The sequence below is a fragment of the Strix aluco genome, chromosome 4 (genome assembly GCF_031877795.1).
Source record: "Strix aluco isolate bStrAlu1 chromosome 4, bStrAlu1.hap1, whole genome shotgun sequence".
NCBI lineage: Eukaryota > Metazoa > Chordata > Aves > Strigiformes > Strigidae > Strix > Strix aluco.
The window spans coordinates 19,521,504-19,545,281 of NC_133934.1; the positions used below are offsets into that span (position 1 = coordinate 19,521,504).

Consider the following 23,778-nt stretch of genomic DNA (forward strand, 5'->3'; position numbering starts at 1 on the left):
AGCTGAGTTGTGCTATCTGTACTAGATAATACAGAAGCGTTTTTTTGCTATCTAATGCAGGTGGTTTTAGCAAAACAGCCATCAGTACCAGAACCAGGTAAAATCCCAAGCATTACTCTGCAACTACAACCTCAAATTTGTCACATCAGCAGGATGACACAAAATATGACCTTGTTTACATTGAGGTATCAAAAATTTAAGTAAACTATACTCCTAATTGACAAATATTCTATAATATTTCATTTTACATAATATTTTGACCTTGTCACTTTTGTAATTATACTGCAATTAAATTTAAATTAGAGTTTAATTTACAACTTTTATTTCTCAAGATTTACGTTACTGTAAAAGATTACAAGTTTTAGCTATTTCTACTTCAGGATTTTACATGCTTTTTAAAATTGGTAACATCAATGTAGCTCTGCTACTGAAACTTTTTTTAACACAGATGCTGTATAGCATTGGAGAATATTATTCTGCAAATGGTCACATACAGGCAAGTAAAAGTGAACTTGCAACTCAAAATGCTCTCTCAAGAGTCAGCTTGTACAGTGACACTGAACTTGAAGACCCTGATTTTGCAAACCAATCATACTCTTAACAGATTATCCCACTACCACCTATGAAAACACCTGCACTATTATCCTTCCACACTATTACCACTGAATGAGTTTTCACTGACATGTACTGATGATTTTTGCAAATTAGCACCTATTGTCTGTGAACAATCATAACCATCTTAATTACAAACGATTAAAACAAATTAAAAAAACACCCCAGTCAGGTAATTATGAGAGCAAAATATATTATCCAAAACACTACGAAGTAAACTAAAACTGTGGAAGAAGTACATCAAAATAAACCACAGCCATCTAAAAATACACCTAACTTATGCAGCAAGCATAAGACAGTGACTTTGGAGTGAACAAGTTGCCTGTATACTAAAAATCTTTTAAGTGTACCTTCATGTCAAACAAGTCTAGGCCTTATGCTTATATAAGTGAGCTACCTGCATTGTGTATTTCAGACACCGAATATCTTCTTTAGTAATTGAAACCCCTAAGTTTCAGATACTGAGGTAGTAAAATCAAGCTGACATTCAGTGCAACAGTCTTTAAAAAACCCAACAAATAAGTGCAACATTAGGCTGCTGGGGAAAATACCATTTATTATACATTTAAATACAAATTTGAAATGTGTTGTGGACACATCTGCAGGGTTACAGGTAAAAAATAAAAACGTACAAAGTCACCTTCTGCGTCTCTCAAGACTGACACTTCAAAAAAATTTTCACAAAATACCAAGAGTTCATCTTTGTAAGAACAGCAAAGATAACAATGCACACAATCTTTTGCTTGGCAGAGTATCTTAGTTCCCTCCCTGCATAAAGTACCTAGAGTTTGTAAACAGCCTTTAAAAGTGTTAATAGCTTTAAGGAATGTGTAATCACAGTTCATATGGATTTGTCTCGCAATGAATTATAATGCTACACAGTAGTTTCGTGTTTCCATAACCCAGTCCTAATATTACCAGTACTGTCTGCAGTGAGCAAGGGTCCATCCTGTCCACTGCTTTTAAGAGGTCCATTCTGAATGGCTAAATTTAAGCCATAAGATTTTTGTTGGTTTTCAAGTTCAACCGCTATCGGTTTCCTTAGAATATCTTTTTTGTTGTTGGTAGCTGCTGTTTTTTCAGTATTTCTGCTACTTTTTGGAAGCGTACTGCAAGCATCACTGCTATCTTGTTGGGACTGGTTATACTGACGTTCTCTATACGCCAAATAGGCTCTTCGGCTCCTTGAATGCCCTTCGCTGTTGCTTTGTCGACTTTTAGGTAAGCCATTTTGCACACTTCCTTCCACACTTGTGGGAACATCATATGCATATTCTCTCAATACTGCAAGCCTGCTAGCACGATGTCCCTTGCTTCTGTTCTTATGATGCCGACTTGGGTGTCCGTTTGTCCGAAACTGTACCTCTAAGGGAGCTACGTGCATTTTGATATCGTTATCCACTGAATGTTCAGTAAGACTGTTATCAAGTTGAGGACCTGTATTCAATGGCAGAGAAGTAGGGTGGCACTGAGCTGCTGCAGCTTGTAAGTTAGTTAGTTTACATCCTTGAGAAGAATTTTTTAGGCTTGATGCGCTTTTATTTGTGCATGAAGATTCCGCGCTACTGTTGGTGCACTTGGGGGCCTCTCCATTGGTTCCACTGGAACTGCAGGGCTGAACATTTACTTGCACTGAATACGTACTCCTTCCAGGGCAGCAAGTCATTATCCAAGCATGCCTGACATCTTCCCTGTTAACACAATGGTGCACCATAAGAAAGGCACTGAGGCTTAAACATGTTACCCCAAAAAAACAGCTGAAGATCAGGTCCATGGGATAATACAGGGAAACTGACAGAGCTCCAAAGATCCACAGAGCAACATACAAAAGCAAAGTCAGGCCCACTCCCAGCAGCTGTGCTTGAAAACTGTGCTCATTCTCCAAAGCAGATGTGGAAACTAGTGACACCGACAATGAATCTTGATGAGCCAGTTCCCCATGTTCATTGGTGGCCAGACGCTGCTGTTCCTCAACGGGTTCCTTAAGTTCATATTTACGTTCAGGGTGACGTTTTAGTTGTATGAATATGCTGAGAAAATACATACAGTTTATGAAAATTATAAAGCTAGCTGGTCCATAAAATGCTCCTAAACTAGGTTCCCAAGTCATCCAGCAACTGGAAAAGAAACAAACCAAAGAACCAAAATTAACATCTTCTCACAAGTCACTTAAGTTAGGCTTTATCAGTTCATAATGGTGCTTTGAAATGATCTTGGCTGTTACATTTTCTGGAAGAATCAGAATTAATTGCAACGAGTACTTAGAAAAGCAAACCCATGAAGTCTTATGACAGAGCTCTCAGTTATATGGTACTTACTAAGGAGCATTAGGTCTGCTGCCGTAATTTCGGATGTTTGCCGCTGCTGTTATTCCACAAACGATGATAGGGATCCCTCCACCAATAAGGTAGAATCTAAAAAGTAAAGCCAGTATATCAGTGGCTGCTTAATGGGAATAGATTTTATATAGTCACCATGAAGGAAATGAGACACCTCCAAGATTCTGGAAAAGTGTAAGTTCTTTAAGAAAATAATTAGGGTGACTCAGGTTTGAACTTTGGCAATATCGATTTTTTTTAAGTTTTCCTCACTACACATTTTTTCCTCCTGTTTCAAACCACCTGTCTCTCACAGCTGCTCACCTCCCTCACAGGCACTGGACAAAGGTATACATGGTTAGAAGGAAGAAGCAAAAGCTGGCAGTTCAAAGTTTTAAGCTGCTGGAAAAAAATATGGAAACTTAGAAGGAAAATAGGAAGTGGTATGTCTCTCGTTCCTGAGATGATCTTGCCTAATATTACGGACACCATGTTCAGAAGATCAGCCATAGGAACTCGTTACTTGTTTTTTTGTGTGTGGAGAGGTTTGGGGTTTGGTGTTGGTTTTATTTATTTATTTTCAATGGACTCTGTAATCTCATAGTATACACCTCCGGCCAAATGAAACAGATCTTTGTGGCAGATTTTACTCTACTTATCTTTCACTACAAATTACTAAATCACTGCCTCAAAGATGAACCACTATTCACACAGGAACAGCTAGGTGAAGCTGGTTCTACACAAGGCAAATTGTTACTGGCAGAAGAGTGATGCAATATGGATTGTTTGTAGTTATAGTTCAGTTTGCTGTATTGAAGGAACATGTTTACATTCGACCTTGAACCATACCAAGATATCAAGGACCAACACCAAAAAAACCCCAACCCAAAATCCAAACCACTTGTGTGTTGTTGTGTCTTAAATCTTCACCAATTCTTAAAAGCACAAATTACAAACCAAAAATATCATGCAACAAGGAGCTATACAGACAGAGTAGTAACTAAAAGACATATGCAAAGTATGCTAGAGGAGATGCAGTAATATTAAGATTTTGGGACAGTGCTGTACAAGCTAAAACTTAAGTTAGATAAAAAAAGAGAAAAACAAATCTAATGACAAGACGTATACAAGAGTAAGTGTTAGGATGGTAACAGAAAATAACACCCAGTAAATAGTGAAATGCTATGTTTCTAAGTAGAACATTCACCCAGTATTTGTATTATAGTAATACAAGTATTTGTATTGTTATTTTATTTCATGCTTTACATGGAATAGCCCATTATTAAGATCTTCAGCAAGGTGTTTTATAAAGTAGTTCTTTTAGTTAAAAAATCTGAAACAGTTTCCTTTTGATTGGAGTCTGCTGAACAAAATACCATTTCTGCATGACAAACTCCATTTTCTTGTTGTGATTTGCAGCTAAGGACATGTTATTTTTACACCTTCTTGCCTGGCGTGGCAATGCAATATATTTGGCATAAAGTTTTTCACAGTTAAGAAATTCCAACCAGTGCCAAGTGTTGCACTATCTTCTCAACACTGCTACTGTGAGCCACATCAAATCTCCTCTCTAACATCTGTAGCTGTTTTCTGAAGAACACCAGATCCATTTCAAATCTTTTCCACCTTGTTCGTGATCTGTGACAAGGTCCCATTCACACACTGAATGAGTATCATCATCTCCCACAAAATTGTCTTACAGGCAATGAATTTTCCAAAATAAAGAATAAAGCTTATATATGCTAGAAGGAAAGGGAAAGAAGCTTAACAGGTATGAAAGTCCACCCTCAGAAAATACCTACAGGACATGAAGATCAGTGTAAACATCATGTCTACCTATCATCTGCAAGGTGGACCTCTTTAAACCCAAAGAGCATAAATCAGAATAATTTACATATGGCAAATAAGGAGAAAAATGTGTACCGACATACACTTATCAGGGCTTTTTTTTCTTCCTGTTCCAAAAGACCCTTTGTAATTCTGAAAAGGCATATGGAGGAGGCAAACAGGGTGGAGGCAAACAGAGAATAAGTTGTTCTGTCTCTAAAATCAAGAAACAGTGGGCCTGGTAACAGTAGGTGACTAGTTCCGCACAAGCAAGAACTCTTGCACAAACCTCTTTGCTCTATGCCACGATGGGAAGTTTAAAAGACAACTGAATGGAAAAAAAAAATAATCTTTCTATAGCTGTTCCATGCAAAAACATCATACATCTGACTGAGGAAATTCCTGATCTGCAAGAAGTAGGACATTGAGAAAATCTGAAAAATATGAAGCACGTTTGCTCTGTTCTGATACTTGTCTCCAGAGTTACTGCCATTGTCACAGATAAGGTGTCCAAGTCTGAAATGGTATGTACGTGTTTATGTCTATGCAGAGCTGAACCTGTTGAGGCTGGTAATTTTACTGCAACATTTTCCAAACCAAGAACTCCATAACAAATAATAAGGGATAGGGGAAAAAATAAATCAGAACAGATGTTAAAAAGGCTACTCAGTACCCTGCTGGAAGGCATGCAGTTGGTGATGGGCATGATATCCTACAGTGAATACAACAGATTTACTTTTACTTAAAAGAAAAATAATAAAGTTAAGGAAAGCAAAGACAGCACTTAAGTGATAAAAATATTAACCTTCTACCTAACTGATCAGTTAAGTATTTCTGTATGCTTGTATATAGTACTACAAATTTTAGTTGGTGATACTCAGAAAAGCATTTCTGATATTCTGCAGTCTCTGTACTTTAAAATCAAGCCTTCTAAGCATTTGCCTATAACTAATCAAAGTTAATCAATTTCTGCCACCTTGTGGAGAATTTCAGCTTAGCAGTTTTTAATTAATATCCAAAGGCTCAGTTAGCTACATGAACAAAGTATGTTAATGTTTTCTATTAAAAGTATTTCACAGATAATTATCCCATTTCAGTGATTTCAGAAATAAAAATTCTAAGAGAAATGTTTCACAAAACCCACTATTTCATTTAATAATGCGTGATACCTGTCCTTCAAATTATTTGTTAGCAATCTTTGGAAAACATATTAAACTTTATTTATTTAAATCGCAGTGTTTGTTAATTGTGTGATAACACAGTTCTCCAGATTCTTTCTTCTATGATAATTTATTGGGAAGTCTTGCTATCTAAAGTCGTAATCAAAGCCCCAGTGGTGATGCTGAAACACTTCAGATTTCTTAATTTACAAATCAGGAACACAGCACTGCAGGGGTAATACACTATGTTGAATCATTCTTCACCTCATCCTCCTTAGCACAATGCTGAGGAACAGAAAAATCTGGAAGGGACTTTAAGGACCTGGAAAGAAAACTTCTATGAAAGGCACTTTGCAGAAACAGTAGTGACCTGTTACATTTTTTGGTCAGAATATAAGCATAGCAACCTGGGAAATAATGAGATGCAGAAACAATAGGCTCACCTCAGCATTGGTCTGGGTGGAGGAGGTGGCTCATCAGGATCTTGACATCTTTTTGCTTTTTTGGTCACTTGCTTGTAAATATTACGAGATGTCACCCCCAGCCACAGTACTGTCGCAAGAGTGGAATAATGGAGAATTATCCCAACCTTAGAAAAAGTAAAAATAAAAATAAATGCCCAAACATTTCCTTTCCACCAAGTTAAAAAAAAATCAATCATTTAACATGCAACTTGCATAAAGCCTGAATTTTCAAAAGCTCAGTTCAAGAGAAAGAATCCCCCTCTTAGTTTACTATGACTGTTCTAAATGTCAAGTCACTGGGTTTTTCAAAATGTAAAATATGTTATGCAAACCCATCTTCCTATCAGTTGAGTCCAGGAAGGCTACATAGCTGCAGTTGCCTCTAGTGGAAGGAAAACGTAGTAATGGAGGAAGAACTCTGCTGGCCAACATTTTTAAGGTTACATATCAATCACACACTTTAGGAAACTGTATTTTACAAGACACTTAACTTTAAAATGTCTTCTTTTACAGATATTCAACCTGAAACAAGTAAGGGAACCCCAAGCTAATGATATTGTAATAACTACATAGCAGGTGGCAAAATATAAACAGCTAACATTCATCAGCAATTTTAACATAATGCAAAAAAAAAAAAAGTGTCATACTTTAGATATTTAACCAGCCCAAACATTAAGGCAAATTCAGCCTCACAGACTGACTATGCACTACACTGTTAAGAAAATGGTTGTCTGTCAGATCCTTTTGCATCTGCATTACTTTATAAACTGAACATTGTTTTCTTAAAATAAGTTCTGGGAATTCCCAAGTCCCTGGGGTTTTGTCAAGGAAAAGGCACAATCTGGTTGTCCTTTATTTCCTTACTTATAAGCCATGAAGTGACTGCAAGAAGTAGGTTTCATATATTCCTTAAATGACAGCACACATGCATGGAAGAGGTAACACCTCAGTTTCTGTTAAGATGACTGGAGATGGGGGTTTTTTGCAAGTTTCAATCACCAGTAAAAGCACAACTCTTAGAATTTCTCTTGGAGGATTACTGTCTCCAAGAAGGCAAGAAAAAAGATTACAGTTTGTCAAACTATTTCCTCATCGCCATATGTGTGTGTATGTATGCACAGCATATGCATGCACACAGACTACCATTCTCCTTGTATTGGTAGGAGAAAGGTCAGGGACATATTTTATAGCAACACTTTCAACTGGCAACATAAAAACTACCGTGAACCAACAAGGAGGGGCTGGTGGGGAATGTGAAGTTCAAGGGCAGCCTTGACTACAGTGACCATGAAATGGTGGAGTTCAGGATCCTCAGGGCAAGCTCACTACCCTAGACTTCAGGAGAGCAGACTTTGGTCTCTTCAAGGATCTGCTTGGTAGAGGACCATGGGATAAAACCCTGCAGGGAAGAGGGGCCCAAGAAAGCTGGTTGACATTCAAGGATCCCCTCCTCCAAGCTCAGGAGCGATGCATCCTGACAAAGAAGTAGTCAGGTAAAAATGCCAGGAGGCCTGCATGGATGAACAAGGAGCTCCTGGGCAAACTCAGACACAAAAACGAAGCCTACAGAGGGTGGAGCAAGGACAGGTAGCCTGTGAAGGATACAGATAAGTTGTCTGAGGAGATAGGGATCAGGTTAAGAAAGCTAAAGCCTTGACAGAATTAAATATGGCTGGAGACACCATGGGCAACAAGAAAACCTTCTATAGGTACACCGGTGACAAAAGACTGGGGAAAAATGTGGGTTCTCTGGAAGGGAACAGGAGACCTGGTTACCCGGAAGATGGAGAAGGCTGAGGTACTCAATGACTTCTTTGTCTCAGTCTTCACCAACAAGTGCTCCAGCCACACTGTCCAAGATGCAGCAAACAAAGGCGGGGACTGGAAGAATAAAGAACCATCCACTGTAGGAGAAGATCAGGTTCGAGCCTGAAGGAGTCCATGGAACCTCATGAGATGCATTCACGGGTCCTGAAGGAACTGCAGATAAAGTGGCTAAGACACTCTCTGTCATATTTGAAAAGTCGTGGCAGTCCAGTGAAGTTCCCACTGACTGGGAAAGGGGAAACATAACCACCACTTTTATAAATGGAAAAAAAAGAAGACCTGGGCAACTACAGGCCAGTCAGTCTCACCTCTGTGCCTGACAAGATCATGGAGCAGATCCTCCTGGAAACTATTTTAAGGCACATAAGGAAAATAAGGAGGTGATGGGTGACAGCCAACATGGCTTCACTAAGGGCAAATCACACCTGACAAATTTGGTGGCCTTCTACGATGGGGTCAAAGTGCTGGTGGACAAGGGAAGAGCAACTGACACCATCTACCTGGACTTGTGCAAAGCATTTGACACTGTCCCACATGACATCCTTGTCTCTAAATTGGAGAGACATGGATTTGACAGATGGACCACTCGGTGGATAAGGAATTGACTGGATGGTCACACTCAAAGAATTGTGTTCAACGTCTCGATGTCCAAGTGGAGAGCAGTGACGAGTGTCGTTCCTCAGGGGTCAGTATTGGGACCAGCGCTGTTGGTGACATGGACAGTGGGATTGAGTACACCCTCAGCAAGTTTGCTGATGACACCAAGCTGTGTGGTGTCGTCAACATGCTGGAGGAAAGGGATGACATCGTTGACAGGCTTGAGAGGTGGGCCTGTGTGAACCTCATGGAGTTTAACAAGGCCAAGTGCAAGGTCCTGCACATGAGTCAGGGCAGTCCCAAGCACAAATACAGGCTGGGTGATGAGTGGATTGAGAGCAGTCCTGAGGAGAAGGACTTCAGGGTGTTGGCTGATGAGAAGCTCAACATGACCCAGCAATGTGTGTTTGCAGCCCAGAAAGCCAACCATATCCTGGGCTGAATCAAAAGAAGCATGACCAACACCTCAAGGGAGGTGATTCTGCCTCTCCATTCTCATAAGACCCCAACCTGGAGTATTGTGTCTAACTCTGGCAACCCCAATATAAGAAGAACACGGCCCTGTTGGAGCTAGTCCAGAAGAGACCATTAAAATGATCAGGGGGCTGGAGCACCTCCCTTATGAGGACAGGCTGAGAGTTTCGGTTGTTCAGCCTGGAGAAGAGAAGGCTCCAGGGAAACCTTATAGCAGCCTTCCAGTACTTAAAGGGGGATACAGGAAAGATGTAGAGGGACTCTATCAGGGAGTGATAGGTTGAGGGGTAAAGATTTTAAACTGAAAGAGGGTAGATTTAGATTAGATAAGGAACAAATTCTTTACTGTGAGGGTGGTGAGGTACTGGAGTATGTTGCCCACAGAGGTTGTGGCTGCCCCCTCCCTGGAAGTGTTCAAGGCCAGGCTGGACGTGGCTTTGAGCAACCTGGTCTAGTGGAAGGTGTCCCTTATGCTCAGTATATAAAGTAGGCGGGTTCTCTCTCACTTCTGTTTTCTTCGCTTTTTGACAGGGGGATGTTTGTTTGTCTTGTGAGAGCAGGATGTTCGTTCTCCAGTATTGCTGGCCGGGAGCAGGCTGGGTATCGGCTGGTGGGTGGTGAGCAATTGCATTGTGCATTACCCATTTGTACTTCCCATTATTGTTATTGTTTTATTACAATCATTAAACTTTTTTTTTTTTTGTAAATCTCAACATACAAGTTCTCCTTGTGTCCCTCCACTCTCTTCCCCCATTCACTAGGGTGGGGGGAAACTGAGCAACTGGCTGCATGGTGTTTGGGTGCCAGCTGAGTTCAAACCACAACAGAAACTTCTATGAATTACTGGATGGAAAAAAGAAAATATTAAAAAAATACTACTGATATCATCCCAAAGCAGCAACTGCTATTATACTGAAACCCTGCAACTGAATTAGAGATGGCCAAATGTTAGAAGAACAAATCATTATAAAAGAGCAGTCTCAATAAAGCTAGCAATGCTTGTTTAGAGAAAGCATGGGTCTCTGACTGGAAAAAATTCGCTCTCCCTCTCTTTAGGTTATACTGAGCAAATGGAAATAAATATTTTAATACCCATGGAAATCAGTTTTCACATGGTCTGTAAAGGCCATATACAGGTTTATAAAACAATTTCATAATACGTCGCAAAAATAAAACAGGTAAAACTTTTTTTGTGATACCATTTTGGGCAAAAAAAATTTCTCTTGCACTTCTGAAATACTTTTCCAGTTTTCAAGTAACAAACTGATTTTATCTTCATGGCTGGATAAAAATACAAAAGAAATCTTTAAGGTAAAAATAGATTGACTTTTTTGGTCTAAATGTTACATTCTGATGAAAATGACTGTATAGTACTACTGTTCTGTAGGAGGCAAGGTGGGCATATACATATATAGGACTATGAAACTGGTAACTGACTTTTTTCAAGTTTTGCGTGTTTACTTACTGCTTGGCAAATGCTGGCATTCCTGGTCTGAGTTATGCCTCCAATAAACATCACACATGTCAGGAAAATATGAAAGCTCAGGTTAACTAGCATATGCCAGCTTTTTACACTGATCCTGATCACACTGTTAAAAGAAACAAATTAGACAACATAAAACACAGCTGCATTATTGTATTTCAGAAACTAGCAAGATACACTTGTGATAAATGAGATACAATTACTGTTAATGATTGTTTGACTACCACATACTTTGTAATCAAATATAATCTCTGTTTTTTATTCCAAGAAATTAAAACACCCTCCTATTAACCAGCTTTATACAACTATTTGGGGCTTGATTGAAAAATTTTAGGCTTCAAGCTTTTACATCAACAGAAATATAAAAGGCTGAACAGTTTGTTAAATTCTACCACCATTCTTGAGTGGTCTGTTCTTTCATCATGAAGCAGAAGTGAAGAATTAAAGAGATGCATGGTTATAAGAGCTAAATTGTCATCCTCAAGAACAGATGAAATAGCTGCTGGCTTAACTGTTACTTTGCAATAACAAGGTTTAAAGAAAAAACCCCAAATGCAGATAACTATACTGTGTTCCTATCAAAAAGTAGTCCTAAGCACTACGAAACTAATTTTTTTTGTCATAATTTTGATTCATACCTGTGATGGTATATGTAACTGACTATGATCATCAACAGGCACATTAGCAAAACCATGGCAGTGGCATAAATTACTGGATGCAAAAGATCAGCTGGCTGCGTATATAATTCAGCTCCTGTCAAGTCCTGACAACAAAAACAAAATGACCATTAGTCCACATTATCTCTTCATTTTGTAGGGGCAGGGAGAATGGCAGAGGAAACACAAAATAAAGAAATAACAGGAACCTTCGAGATGAAATTCCTTTCCCCCTGCTACAACCCCGACCCTCCAATTATTTATTATTTGATGTTCCTTTCTTCCACAATTACCTGCTATTGTGGCTGACCTTTATAAATGCAGTCACACATCTTATAAAACACTTAAACTTCATATATGCTTGAACACAGAAATGTTAGCAGCTTATAGACACACACCATTTTCTTCTTACTTATACGTATAGCATGTAGAACAACTGTGTGTTTCAGTTATGATTATTATCTTCTGCAACAACCCAATGAACGTTAGTGCCCTCAGCAAATTTGCAGATGATGCTATACATTGGGGAGACTGATCAATAGATTGGATGATATTCAGAGGGATGTTGGTGAGCCAGAGAAACGGGCTCATAAAACATCATGACATTTAGCAAAGAAAATGTGAAAAGATCTGCATCTGGGATGGAATAACTAACCCCATGCACGCAACGATACAGGCTGGGCACTGGACTGAACAGAAAGCAACCAAAGAACCACTTAAGGGTATTGGTAGGCAAAAGTTGACCACAAGTCAGTGTAGCCTGCAGCGCAAGGCCACACTTTGTTGTACGAGCAAAACCACAGCAAGCACATGAATTGATTATTCCCTTCTGTTCAGCACTGTGAGACCACCCCTGCAGAACTGTCTTCGATCTGAGGCTCCCCAGCACAATGCACTGACATACTGGATGCAGCAAATCTAACAGATCATTGGGACAACTACCAGGCTGAAGCTGAAAAAGCTGCATTTGTTCATCTTTAAGAAAAGGAAGATAGAAGTCTCATTATTATATTGAGCTACCTACTGGGATGGAGTCAAACTCCTCTTGGAGATGAACCATGAAATGGTGAGAGGCAATGGACATTACCAGCAACGTGAAAAATTCTGATTAGATACAGGAAAAAAATTCTGATGAACGTGGTCACATACTGCCCAGAGAGACTGTATAATCTCTGTCCTTGGAGATACTTGAAGCTTGACTGAATATGATCTGGAGCAGTATGATCCGACTTTGAAGCTGATCAAACTTCAAGCAGGTAATTGCACCAAATAATACCATGATGTTCCTACCAGACTGTTATTCTATGATTACTGCTTGACCAGAATAGATAGCTGATAACGCAACTATTATTCAACAGCTCTTTAGCATCATTCAAGTTTTCTGAACCCACCCATCAAAATATTACTTGAGGAGTAAGCATGAAATGGAACCTTGGACTGTTAAAGCATGGCAGTATTTCAAATAATATCTAAGGAGTGATATTCTCATTTACTAACAAGAACAGCAAGAAGAAATAATTCTGTCTGGATGCTGTTACGATTTACTAGGGTTCCATTTTCATAATGGTAATGAACACTAAAAAAAAAACCCAACCAACTTCAGTCCCAGCACAAAATAAAACAAGTTTGCTTAACAAAGATTAGTGGGATAATTAAGATTTTTTCAGAACAGACAGGATACAGAAAATTCTCTCACTTATAATTCTGAGTGAGAGTCACTCTTAAACCTCTAGAGTTGGCAAAGTTCAAAAGCGTACGGAGGTAAAGAAGAACAAATTTAGCATTCACAAAGAACAGCAGAACATTAGGAGGAAGCTTCAGGTCGTTTTGAGAAAAATCACAGTGATATACAATCTGTTTTTAAGATTAAAATGGGTAATCTGATTTCATGGACAGGAGAAGAGTTCTTGAAGTTTACAATTAAATTAGTCAGCAGTCTCTTCACCACTCCTTCAATCGTTCTTTCATCAGAATATAAATCTATTATTCCTAACTAACTCACCAAGCTCATTTCAAACTAATTTAATCAGATTGCCAGTTTGATTTTTATGTATTTGGTTTTCTTTGGCACCTGTAAAAAACCCTTTGAGAAAGACAGTAAGATATTATGCCTCAGGCAGCCAATGTCATCCAATTTCAACACTACCCATGGCCTGGTTGATATCCAGCTGGAGATCCCTAGGAACTCACTGCCGTTACAAGCATGAGCAAATGTATTGTCACACACAACCAGTGAGTATCGGAGAACAAACTGCAGAATTCCTGTTGCTGCTTCCCAACTGATTACAGGTAACAAGATGTCATGCATGTATTGGTGTGAACTTAAGAGAATAAGAGACACAAAATCGCAAGGTTTACAATAACCTTCTAAGATATCTGAGAAAACTCAGTATGCCTAGCCTAGCTAGCAAAGGCCTTGACCCAATATCAACTGAGTCAATGGAGTTTTTACTGATTGCACTGACATTTTAAATCAGATCTGCTAAAAGGAGTGAGGGGAGCCAATAACATTATTTCTGAGCTAAACTAATCCTAAATAATAATTTAATAAAAAGAGACTGACAGTAAAGTAACAGTAGAGATGACATTAAGAACAGCGCTGGGGCATTTATAGCCAACGAGCAGAACTCTGTTTCTTCTCGACTACCATGGCTGATTTTCCTCCTCTACTGTAGGCCTACAGTAATGAGATTTCAGCTGAACCTCCTGGTCATCTCTTCTATTATTAACAGTGGTTAAAATGATTTCCAAATAAATACAAAATTTTATAACTGTATCTAGATGGAAAGTAGGCACTCAGTTATGGGTTTCCTTATCCGAGAGAACTTTACATTATGTTCTGAAATGTATAAAGACAGGTCAGTTTATGACAACCTGCTTTCCTCTACAAACATATGTACTAAAGTAAAGTAGAGTAAAAAGGAGTAAAATAACTCTGCTTAAGTCACTTACCATCTAGCCAGGATGATGGAATATTGCGTTCAGGTCCCTCCTGTCACTACTGTTCATGTATTTGATGTTAATGACAACTGCTGAATTAAAAGCCAAACTTCTAAAACTGAACCCAAATGAATTTCTTAGGAGCTTGGGACCAGAACCCAGACTTTCACAACACTATGAAAATCTACAAATTAAATAGCTATTATGGCTTTTTTAGTTAATATATGGATAGACATTATTAAAACCTTTTTCAGCAGTTACTTAGGACATCCAGAGATTTGCAGCGTATTAACTGTGTGCAAGGAACATCTAACAGATGAACATTACGCCGTTCTCCTCCGCCTATCCCCTATTCTCCAGTCCCTACAGCCTAACATTTTGGGAAGTAGCTAAATATTTAAGGAATACCAGTTTTGAGCTAGCAGAAAAGGAAAAAAGCTGCCCCTTCCTCTACCTTTTTTGATTTCTGATGGTCAACAGTTCTCTATATCAATATCTTATTGTGAGTTATACAATCTTACCATGTATTAATCTAGATATAGTAATTTACAGCAGATTGAATATGCTCTTCATTTTTCTTCCTCCAGATGGCAGAAATGTGACCAATTTAAAGCATACTCTCTGTTTACATGCTTACTACACATACAAATGAAGTTTATTTTCATTTTAAAGAATGCTATTATGTTTTAGGAAAGGATTATATATTTTTAAAATATCAAAGAAGGGAACTATAGGATTATAACAGTTTAAAAGTAATTTAAAACAGTACTTTCAGAGGTAAAGTGAAAAGTTGCTCTCTGAGCTCTTTTCAAAAGCTTGGCATTTAAGTGCTTTTTTTATGTTTAGCTTTTTGGTATTCTACTATTTAATCCTCTTAAGAGAAAGATTTTTGAAAGTTAGACTTGCAAAACAAAAATAGCAACTTCTCATGCACTGATCATCATAAAGGAATCCTCCTTCTTCCATATACGATTACATAAAAATACATACTTAATCCTACACAGAGCACATTAACTACAACAAAACCCACACCAGTTTACACTTAAGTTAACAATATTTCCTAAACCTCTTACTATTTCACTCAGCTTCCTACTAGCCTACCATTTTTATGTATTACATTTTATCATTTAGCATCTGTGGTGATGACTGATGAGCAGGGTAGCAGTCACCATCTGTAAAAAGGCAAGCTTCCCAGGCTAAATTCTGAAATTAAGAGCTCTGGAAAGAGTCAAAGAAAAAATCCTACTTTATAACTGTAGAACACTAAAAGAAGGTGTCTCACTCCCTTCTTCACTATCACTGTATTTTAGAACTAGTCAACCATTTTATTGACATCACTATGCTAAGACTACAGTTCAGATACTGTTTTTTAAACCGTATTTCAAAAATATTTTGGATAGTAACTGAGTGTTTTGATTTTTTTTTTTCCTTTCTCAATATATGTCTTCTGGTAACAGACGTTCATACTAGTGAATGAATGAATAGCTAATTTGAAGTGAAATAGGTTTTTTTTTTTGCTGTGATCCATAACCAGAAATAACTAGGAAAACACTCCTGTGAACAGACAAAGCTAACAAATTTAATCTAACACCGAGAAGAAAGTTTTTTTTCGACTGTTACCTTTCTTTAAACTGTCATTATTAGACCGACAGTCATAAAAGCTCATTTGATTAAGTAGCTCATTAAAATGGCTTCCTATAATAAAGGACTTTTATATGAAAATTCTTTTGTGTCTAGTATATTCAGCAATTAATTCCACTCTGACAGACTTCCACTTATACCTTCTCCTACATCAACATTTATTTCTTATGTCTAGCTTTACATGAAATGGAATGTGGGAATGCCCATTTTCTTTAATAAAAAAAGAAAAACAAAAACCCAAACAGAATTGCGTTTTGAGTATTTTTAAGTTCCAGAAAGAGACATGTAATTCTAAGTGTCATACCATTAAAACTGCATAGTTGCTGAGGGAGTAGCACTGAATGGTAGTAATATTTTCATCAGACAGAAGAATGCGACAGCCATCAGATTTCCATCCCCCTTGTCCATTCAGGAGATCAAAGTCCCACTGAGCTGCAACAGCATCTGCTCCATGCGCAATGCGCCGTAGTGTCACATTTATAGGAACATGGTGACTGGCTAGGTTCAAACCATCTGTTACAAAAGAAATATATTTGCACATAAATGTGTCAACACGTAACACATTAGATGCTAAAAATCTTTTGTTAGGTATACACTAGTCGAAACAAAGGAGTCAAAAATGTTTCTTATTTTTAAAGATCATTAAGAAGTAATAATAAAAAACAAACCTATCTTCGCAAGAATAACTGGTGTTACAACTGTACGACGTTTCCCATCATCAGCCAGATTTGTTGAATTTCCTGTTGCTGGAAAAAGCTTTCCATTGCGAAACGCAATAAGCTGAAGCTTGTAGACAGATTCATCTGCTGGTCTGATTTCTCTCTTTTGCTTTTGGGTAAACAGGGATGCTGGCAACTGGATAGAAGCCTCTACAATTGTGTTCTAGAAATAAATAATTTGAAGTTTTAAAGAGAAAATTAAATTCTTTACAAAGATTAAATTAGCAACTCCTCCAACTGAACAGTGTCAGGGATGAATGTATTTAGCACACTATGTATTGTGACAAACCTATTTGACAGTGTTTCCAAGTAATCCATGATAAAAGTCAAGTCAGGTTACTAAAGTCTTAATACTTTTTTAAAAAGAAAAAAAAAGTTAAGATTCTGTAGTTACCTTACTTGTTACAGAGAATAATGCTGAAGTTGGTATCAGTAAATTTATTATAAGAGTTTTCCAGATTAGACTATTGGCAACTAGAAGCAGACAAAGAAATGCTGTAATAATGCATTAGTACTATTCAAACGAAACACTGTATACAAACAGGTTTTTATAACTTTTATTTAAATCATACTCGGGGTAGGGAAACATGCATGCAATTTCACAGAATTACATAAATATAATTTCAAATATACACCCTGCAGTGTAGTTCAAGCACAGTGATAAAATGCAAACTGGTATGTTGGGGAATGTAGCCGAAAAAACACTTTTACAGAATATGAGGAAGTGTTTCTATTCTATACGCACCCACATATAAATGCGTGTGTGTATGTCTGTGTACGTCCACACACAATAAAATTCACCTTTCAGGTCCATTTTCTACTTCATGCTTAATTACAGTATCACCCTGAGCAGAGTATTTCAGATATTTAAGGAGACTGTTAGTATCTGATTTAATATGTAATGAAGATGAAAAAATAGCAAAATACAGCCAAGTATTATTATGAACTAGGGAGCATTTCAATTTCTATACTTATGAAAAGGTCTGATAGCATCTGTCAACTTAAGATGTTTTAATAAAGACCACACCTACTCATTAAAAATTGTGTCCATTAAAAAATTATTCTATAATCAAACTCTATTATTGTTTGCCACTTTATCTCTTGTCACAGTCATTCTGGATTACATAAAAATGCTACTTTAACACTAGAAATTAATATAAGCTTGCTTTCCAAATAGTTAATATTTAAGGTATTACAAAGTCAGTAGAGAAACAATGAGTATCCGACCTTTAAAGCCAGACTTGACAATGTATTTGAAACGTTGCACTTAAAGCTTAATTGTTTATCTAGATTTCCATCTGGATCTCTTCTCCCATAATCACTGAGTCCTGTACGGTCTGATGTAGCCACTTTCTGAAATACGGTGCATGTCATCCCAGTGAAACCAGCAGCCTTTATTACGTAAGCCTCAAGAGCAATATTTGGAGAATACTGTGATGACAAAAATCAATCATTAAATAATTTTACACAGCACAATAATAAATAATCTTAAAGGGATTCTCTGCCATAACAGAAAAAAACACCCAGAAAACTGTTTCTGTTTATCTGGCAGGGATAAATCTGTTCAGAATATTTCTCTTCTCCCTACACAAATACTAGGCATTTCAGATAATGCCAACATCTATTAAGAGAAATAAAAAGCTATTGAAACTCAAGAGCCAGTAAAATGTCTTCTAAATAAATAAATTTATACTTACAGTAGAATAAACTTGAGCTCCATTTGCAAGCCGATACATAGCAATTTTCTGTAGACACTGTACAATTCTAGTGCAAGCCTTGGCTTCCCTTTGTGCCATCCACAGAACACGTTCATCAGCTAACATAATATTACTTGCTATGTCCACCATCACGTCACCAAGCTAACAGGGAAGAGAAATAAGACATTTTGCATCTGTGAAAACATTCATCAAGTAGGATCATTATCAGAAAATACAAAGCGACTTGTCAGCACAAAAAGCAAAAGGAAATTGGTTGTTCCTATTTCAATCAGCACTTGTCACTCTGAAATACTGAAATACTTTGGCTCAGACATTTACCTCCATCCAAGAAAGCTGTTATGCCAAATTTATCTGTTTATATTATACTTAGAAAACAAAACCATGAGAAATACAGGTATTTCATTAAAAGCAAAGTGTGTCATACTCCACATTCTAATGTAGTAATTATTTAAAAGGACTATTTATAATCAACTTTAAACCTAAAATAAACAAACTATAAATCAAGACTAATACAAATTTGCATATATGGGAGAAGATAATAAGAAAGGAGTAATACAGGCAAAATTAGCATGCAACCCTTCTGCTTCTCTTCCTTTTGCTACGTTGGCTTTTCTTTGATTCCTTCCTCACTTGCCTTCAATTTTGCATGAAGTGTTTTAGGTCACAGGTTATACATGAGAGACAGCAAATACCCGTAGGTACCACAGCTGCTTTCAAACCACCAATTACACTGTTGTAAGTTTATGCTCACACTCCCTACCCTGTCTTCTGTATGACAGACAAATGCAAACTATAAAGGGAAGTAATTTATTTAGGTCACCACTCTGCCAAAATTAACGAGCACCTACATTGACAACATTGACCTACACCAGATTTCCACAACATTTAAGAAATAGTGACAAATACTGGACCAAAAGTGAAGGTGAATCTATTTTCTCGTTGAACTGACTGAAATACAATTCACAGTGCCTAAATTTAGAATTTAGGGACTGGAATTTTCTGCATAAAGAGAGACAGGATGGGGAAGACATCTCCTTTACCACCCAGGCTTCCCAATTCCTTTTCAGAATATTACTAGTAAGGACAGAACACAGTAGTTTCTTTTTTAATCTTTAAAAATAAAGGCAAGAACAGGAATATAAAAAATATTTACTGTTTTAAGAACTGTCTCTTTTAGGGACAGAAGCCACAATCAGTAAACATTTCCAACAGCTGACACAGAACCTCAAACAGCATTTGCAGGCTGCAGCCCTTTTTATTAAATTCTCAAGAACAAATCAAAGTTTAATTAAAGATGCTTATTATGACTTATTACTACTTGAAAACTACTAACATGTGTTACACATCAACAAATCGTGGGTTTACAGTAAGTTATCACTATTAAGATCCTGAGGTGACTGGACACAAGTTGTTTCATACTTTTAAAAATATTACACATTATTCTTTCCCCTGCTTATAAAGGTACACACAAGTTTTTCCAACTGCATTCTAACTTAAGACAATCTGCTAAGAACTTTCTGAACATTTGTCTTCAGTTTGTTTCTTCTTCTGACATAAAAAAACCTATTAAATGAAGCTTTTTATAATTTATAGTATTTATCTTTCAGAACAGCCACTGTAACACAAACTGAAGAGCTGACAATCAGATGATATAAGTGATTAGTGTCAAGAAAAAGTTTGTAATGACCTAATAAGAAATGTGTCTTATTAATAGCTACTAAAAATTAAATTAAATTCCACTCCTTGAATATATCAGCAAATCAAAGGTTGAGTTCAAATCAAACCACTTAAGAGAAAAAACTATATTGCCTAAGACCAAAACTACCTATGAATTTAACTTAGATTTTTTCACATCATCTATTACCTTCAAACATGGCAAAGTAAAGCCAGATTGAGTCACTCTATAGACAATAAATCACAGCTGAGAAAAGAATATCCTTATAATGTAACAAATCATGCAGCAAACTAAAACATGTTTCTATTTTCAACTGGATACAAAACCAACTATTTAATGAACTGCTTGTATAATTCCAAAATACACACACACAAAAAAATACAAGCTATGATTGTAAAAAGGAGATTTAGCCTGAAGATTCTCCAAGGAGTTCTGCAAAGAATTTACAACCAGCATTTATGGGTTGCTGAGGATGGATGGACAAATTTGGCTTTTTTTTTTGCACAGGTTTAAAACGGAGACACTGCGGTCTCCAACTTCCCAACACGCACTGTACAGTGAGCTCAGTATAACCTCTGTTCAGCAGTGAAACAGAGAGTTCCTACCCACTGGTGGGACTATTCAACCACTCGCATTTTTCTCCCCAACAATGAGCGTTCTCTAAGATTTTATTTTAATGTCTTGTCTGATATCCTGCAAGATGTAGGAAAACTGAAAACCTTAGAGATACAGCTCAACACTGAATAAAGACAACCTACCATGGTGGGAGGGGAGAAGATAAGTCTCGTTTTATTCATTATTGAGAGGATCTCTGAGGCTTTCATTATTTGTCTTTTTAGATAAGAACATACCAATGAAAACCTGCATGACCCACTCCATATTAAATAAAAACAGACTTACTGTACCTATCTCCCTGCTCCAGTGCTGACCAGAGGTGTTACTCACATTACAGGTCCAGTGAATGCTGGATCATCTCAGCGCGAATGCAAAGTCTGTGACCATGGGTCAGCAACTTCAGGGACCTACTAAACAAACAAAAACATGGAATAGAATCTGATAATCCACTAACTCAGTGCCTGCATCTAACGGTGAGAAGGTTTCACTGCTCAGAATACTTAATGACAAACACTTTGATTATCTTTAAAGTGATGGCAAATTATCCAGTTACCTCTTTATATTTTTCAGCAAATCTTCCAAATTTCTCTATCATTTCAGCCACAAAAATAATATCCATCTTATCAGAAAAATTTGCTGCTTCAACAGTGTAAGCCAAGAGCTGTCTTGCTGTTGCCACTGCATTAGTAAGGTTGAGCGGCATCTACATAGAGAAGAAACATAAGCATTTTGAAGCGAAAATTAAGTAGTAGATAGAGGAAACACTTCAGCAGTTAACAATTAAGCATCTTCCCAAAGAGGACAGCAATCCCCACAGGGATCACAGTGTTCTACGTAGCCAGGGACTATCACCTTATCTGTTAGCAAAAACATTTCCTACAAGGCAGAGAACCAGCATTTGTACCTGCAGCCAGAAACTGGGTTTTGTCCTGTTGTCCTAGAAGGGAGAGAGATGTTGCACCAAGAAAAGGAGCAAAGACGTAACTGTCAAATGTCTATTTTCCTTTGCACCAGAGCCTAGGCACAACAACACAAAGCTGCTAAAATATGGCATTTTATAGCAAGAAAAGCCAAAAGAAATTCAAACACACCACTGCTGTAACATTCACTTTTGATTCTGTAATTACAGAAAGCATTTGGAATGAAACATACACAAAACACCCACCAAGATAGATCCGCTCTATGACAAAGCTCATAATTTCATTCCTGAAACAAGTACCATGATGGAAAATTCTTCACTACATAGTACAAAACATCAACATGCCCGAGGTAGCAGGGACCAAAAAGGGGAAATTTCATGTAGTACAGTGGAACGCTGCTCAAATGTTATCAGTTCATGTTCAGGTGCTGTTTAGCCACGATAATCCAAACTAGAGATGTCCTGTCTCCATTTTTTGGTGTACACATGTCCAGTCTGCCCTACTAAATTTGCAATGTGCCACATAAGCACAACTATATATTTTTCCCTGCTGGTCTTAGCATGTGTACATAGATTTAAATGCAATTAATGGAAGATTATTTTTTTCAAAACACTAGAAGTCATGCATTTAAAGTGTAAATAAAGTTCAAAGTCATAACACACACTGAACAAAGTCAACTTTCATATTCAGATATTCTGCATAATTTCTTTGAACTTTTTCTTTAAACATGAATTTATTTTCACCTAAAACTCTATGTGTACAATACACAAACAAGAACAATGAAATGTAAATGTTCTTGTATAAATGTTACAAAGGTTTTGCTCCATTTATACTCACACCTCTACATGACTTAAATTGCTTGGCAGAGTTCTGATGTTCAAAATGGCTCAACTACCTTTGTGTTGAAAGGCTCTAAAGATGCTTATAATATTATTACATTTAGTATTATTCTCAAATAGACAATAAATTTGTGCAGAATACTGCTAGAAAGAATTCCAGACCTACTAGACATAAAAAGAGGAAGGCTTTAGTGAGTAAAGACAACTCCTAAATCCAAAACATGCCACTTCTCCCTTTAAAAAAAAATTGAAACCTGTATTTCAGTGCAGCATACCTGTGTGCATGTATTTTTAAGCAGATAATAGGACGTTATCTACTTCACACATGGAAATTATACTTCTACCAAAAGCAGTTATAACATGAAGTAATCGAGGCTCTTGAGCAGCTGCAACTCCGAAGTTGGTCTACAGTACACAGGCAGGAGTAGTACTGAGCTGTTACAGGCCTTGCAGGGAGGTGTGAATTCCCAGGTGGGGAAAAAGCAAACTAGCAGCAAAGCTCTCAATAAGCACAAACACTCAACCTTGCTGTGTCCCAGAAAGGGATGACAAAGGGATCCCCAACGTCATTTCCCACCTGCTAACCAGTCATCAAGCACCACCACCACCCATTTCAGCCCTCGAACCTGTTTCTCGTGACCAAGCCATGTCATGCACTTCTAGTGCTACAAATGAAAGTAGATCACAAAGTTATGTCAACCCCTAAGTTTAATGTGGACCAGAAACAGGCAGTCCCTTTCTCTCCCTCCCACCCTTTCCATCTTTCTTACACAAGTGGTGCTCATGGAACCAGAGCAGGAAGGTAAAAAGCTATGTCTGCATTAGTAAGGAATTGAACACAGAGGGTGCAAGTCAGCAACTTGTATATATATAGTTCAATGCTTTTACCTCAAACTAGATTTAGGCCAAGCCACTGGACGTCAAGCCCACACTGTGTGTATGAACTGGAGACATCCAAAGGGCAAATAGCAGTTTAGATTGTGATTGTCCCAGTTAAGGGCTGTGGTGCTTCTGATACACAGTGTCAGGTTTTCTCTAAAAGAATGTGAGCTCACACACTGAAACACTCTGAACAGCCACAACACACCGCAATCCTACTCTGAGGTCAGAAAAGCACCATGGCCCATGTTAAACATAGGCAGTGCTACAGACATCATCAACTCAAGCGGCATAGCTGTATTATTTAAAAAAAAACCAACCAAAACAAACCCATTCTCATATCTCCATAGTTTCACCTGTTGCACTGATGCTAGCTGTATGACAGTACACATTTGAAAACATCAAGTTTAAACC

At 37.6% G+C, this 23,778-nt stretch overlaps 1 protein-coding gene across 3 annotated transcripts in view; it reads right to left on the minus strand.

The window, feature by feature from the left end:
- Window positions 1-1,148: 1,148 nt before the first annotated feature.
- The window catches only part of ADGRA3 (adhesion G protein-coupled receptor A3), a 60,525-nt gene continuing 37,895 nt past the window's right edge, over window positions 1,149-23,778 (minus strand). For all 3 annotated transcript variants that reach the window (XM_074822258.1, XM_074822259.1, XM_074822260.1), the window contains 10 exons: window positions 21,280-21,429; window positions 18,416-18,577; window positions 17,946-18,149; window positions 16,668-16,881; window positions 16,304-16,512; window positions 11,401-11,525; window positions 10,745-10,868; window positions 6,361-6,506; window positions 2,931-3,026; window positions 1,149-2,729 (listed from right to left, as the gene is read on the minus strand). In XM_074822258.1, the coding sequence (XP_074678359.1) occupies window positions 1,487-2,729; window positions 2,931-3,026; window positions 6,361-6,506; window positions 10,745-10,868; window positions 11,401-11,525; window positions 16,304-16,512; window positions 16,668-16,881; window positions 17,946-18,149; window positions 18,416-18,577; window positions 21,280-21,429 (2,673 nt within the window). In that variant the 3' untranslated portion in view covers window positions 1,149-1,486. The remainder of the gene's footprint in view (window positions 2,730-2,930; window positions 3,027-6,360; window positions 6,507-10,744; window positions 10,869-11,400; window positions 11,526-16,303; window positions 16,513-16,667; window positions 16,882-17,945; window positions 18,150-18,415; window positions 18,578-21,279; window positions 21,430-23,778) is intronic.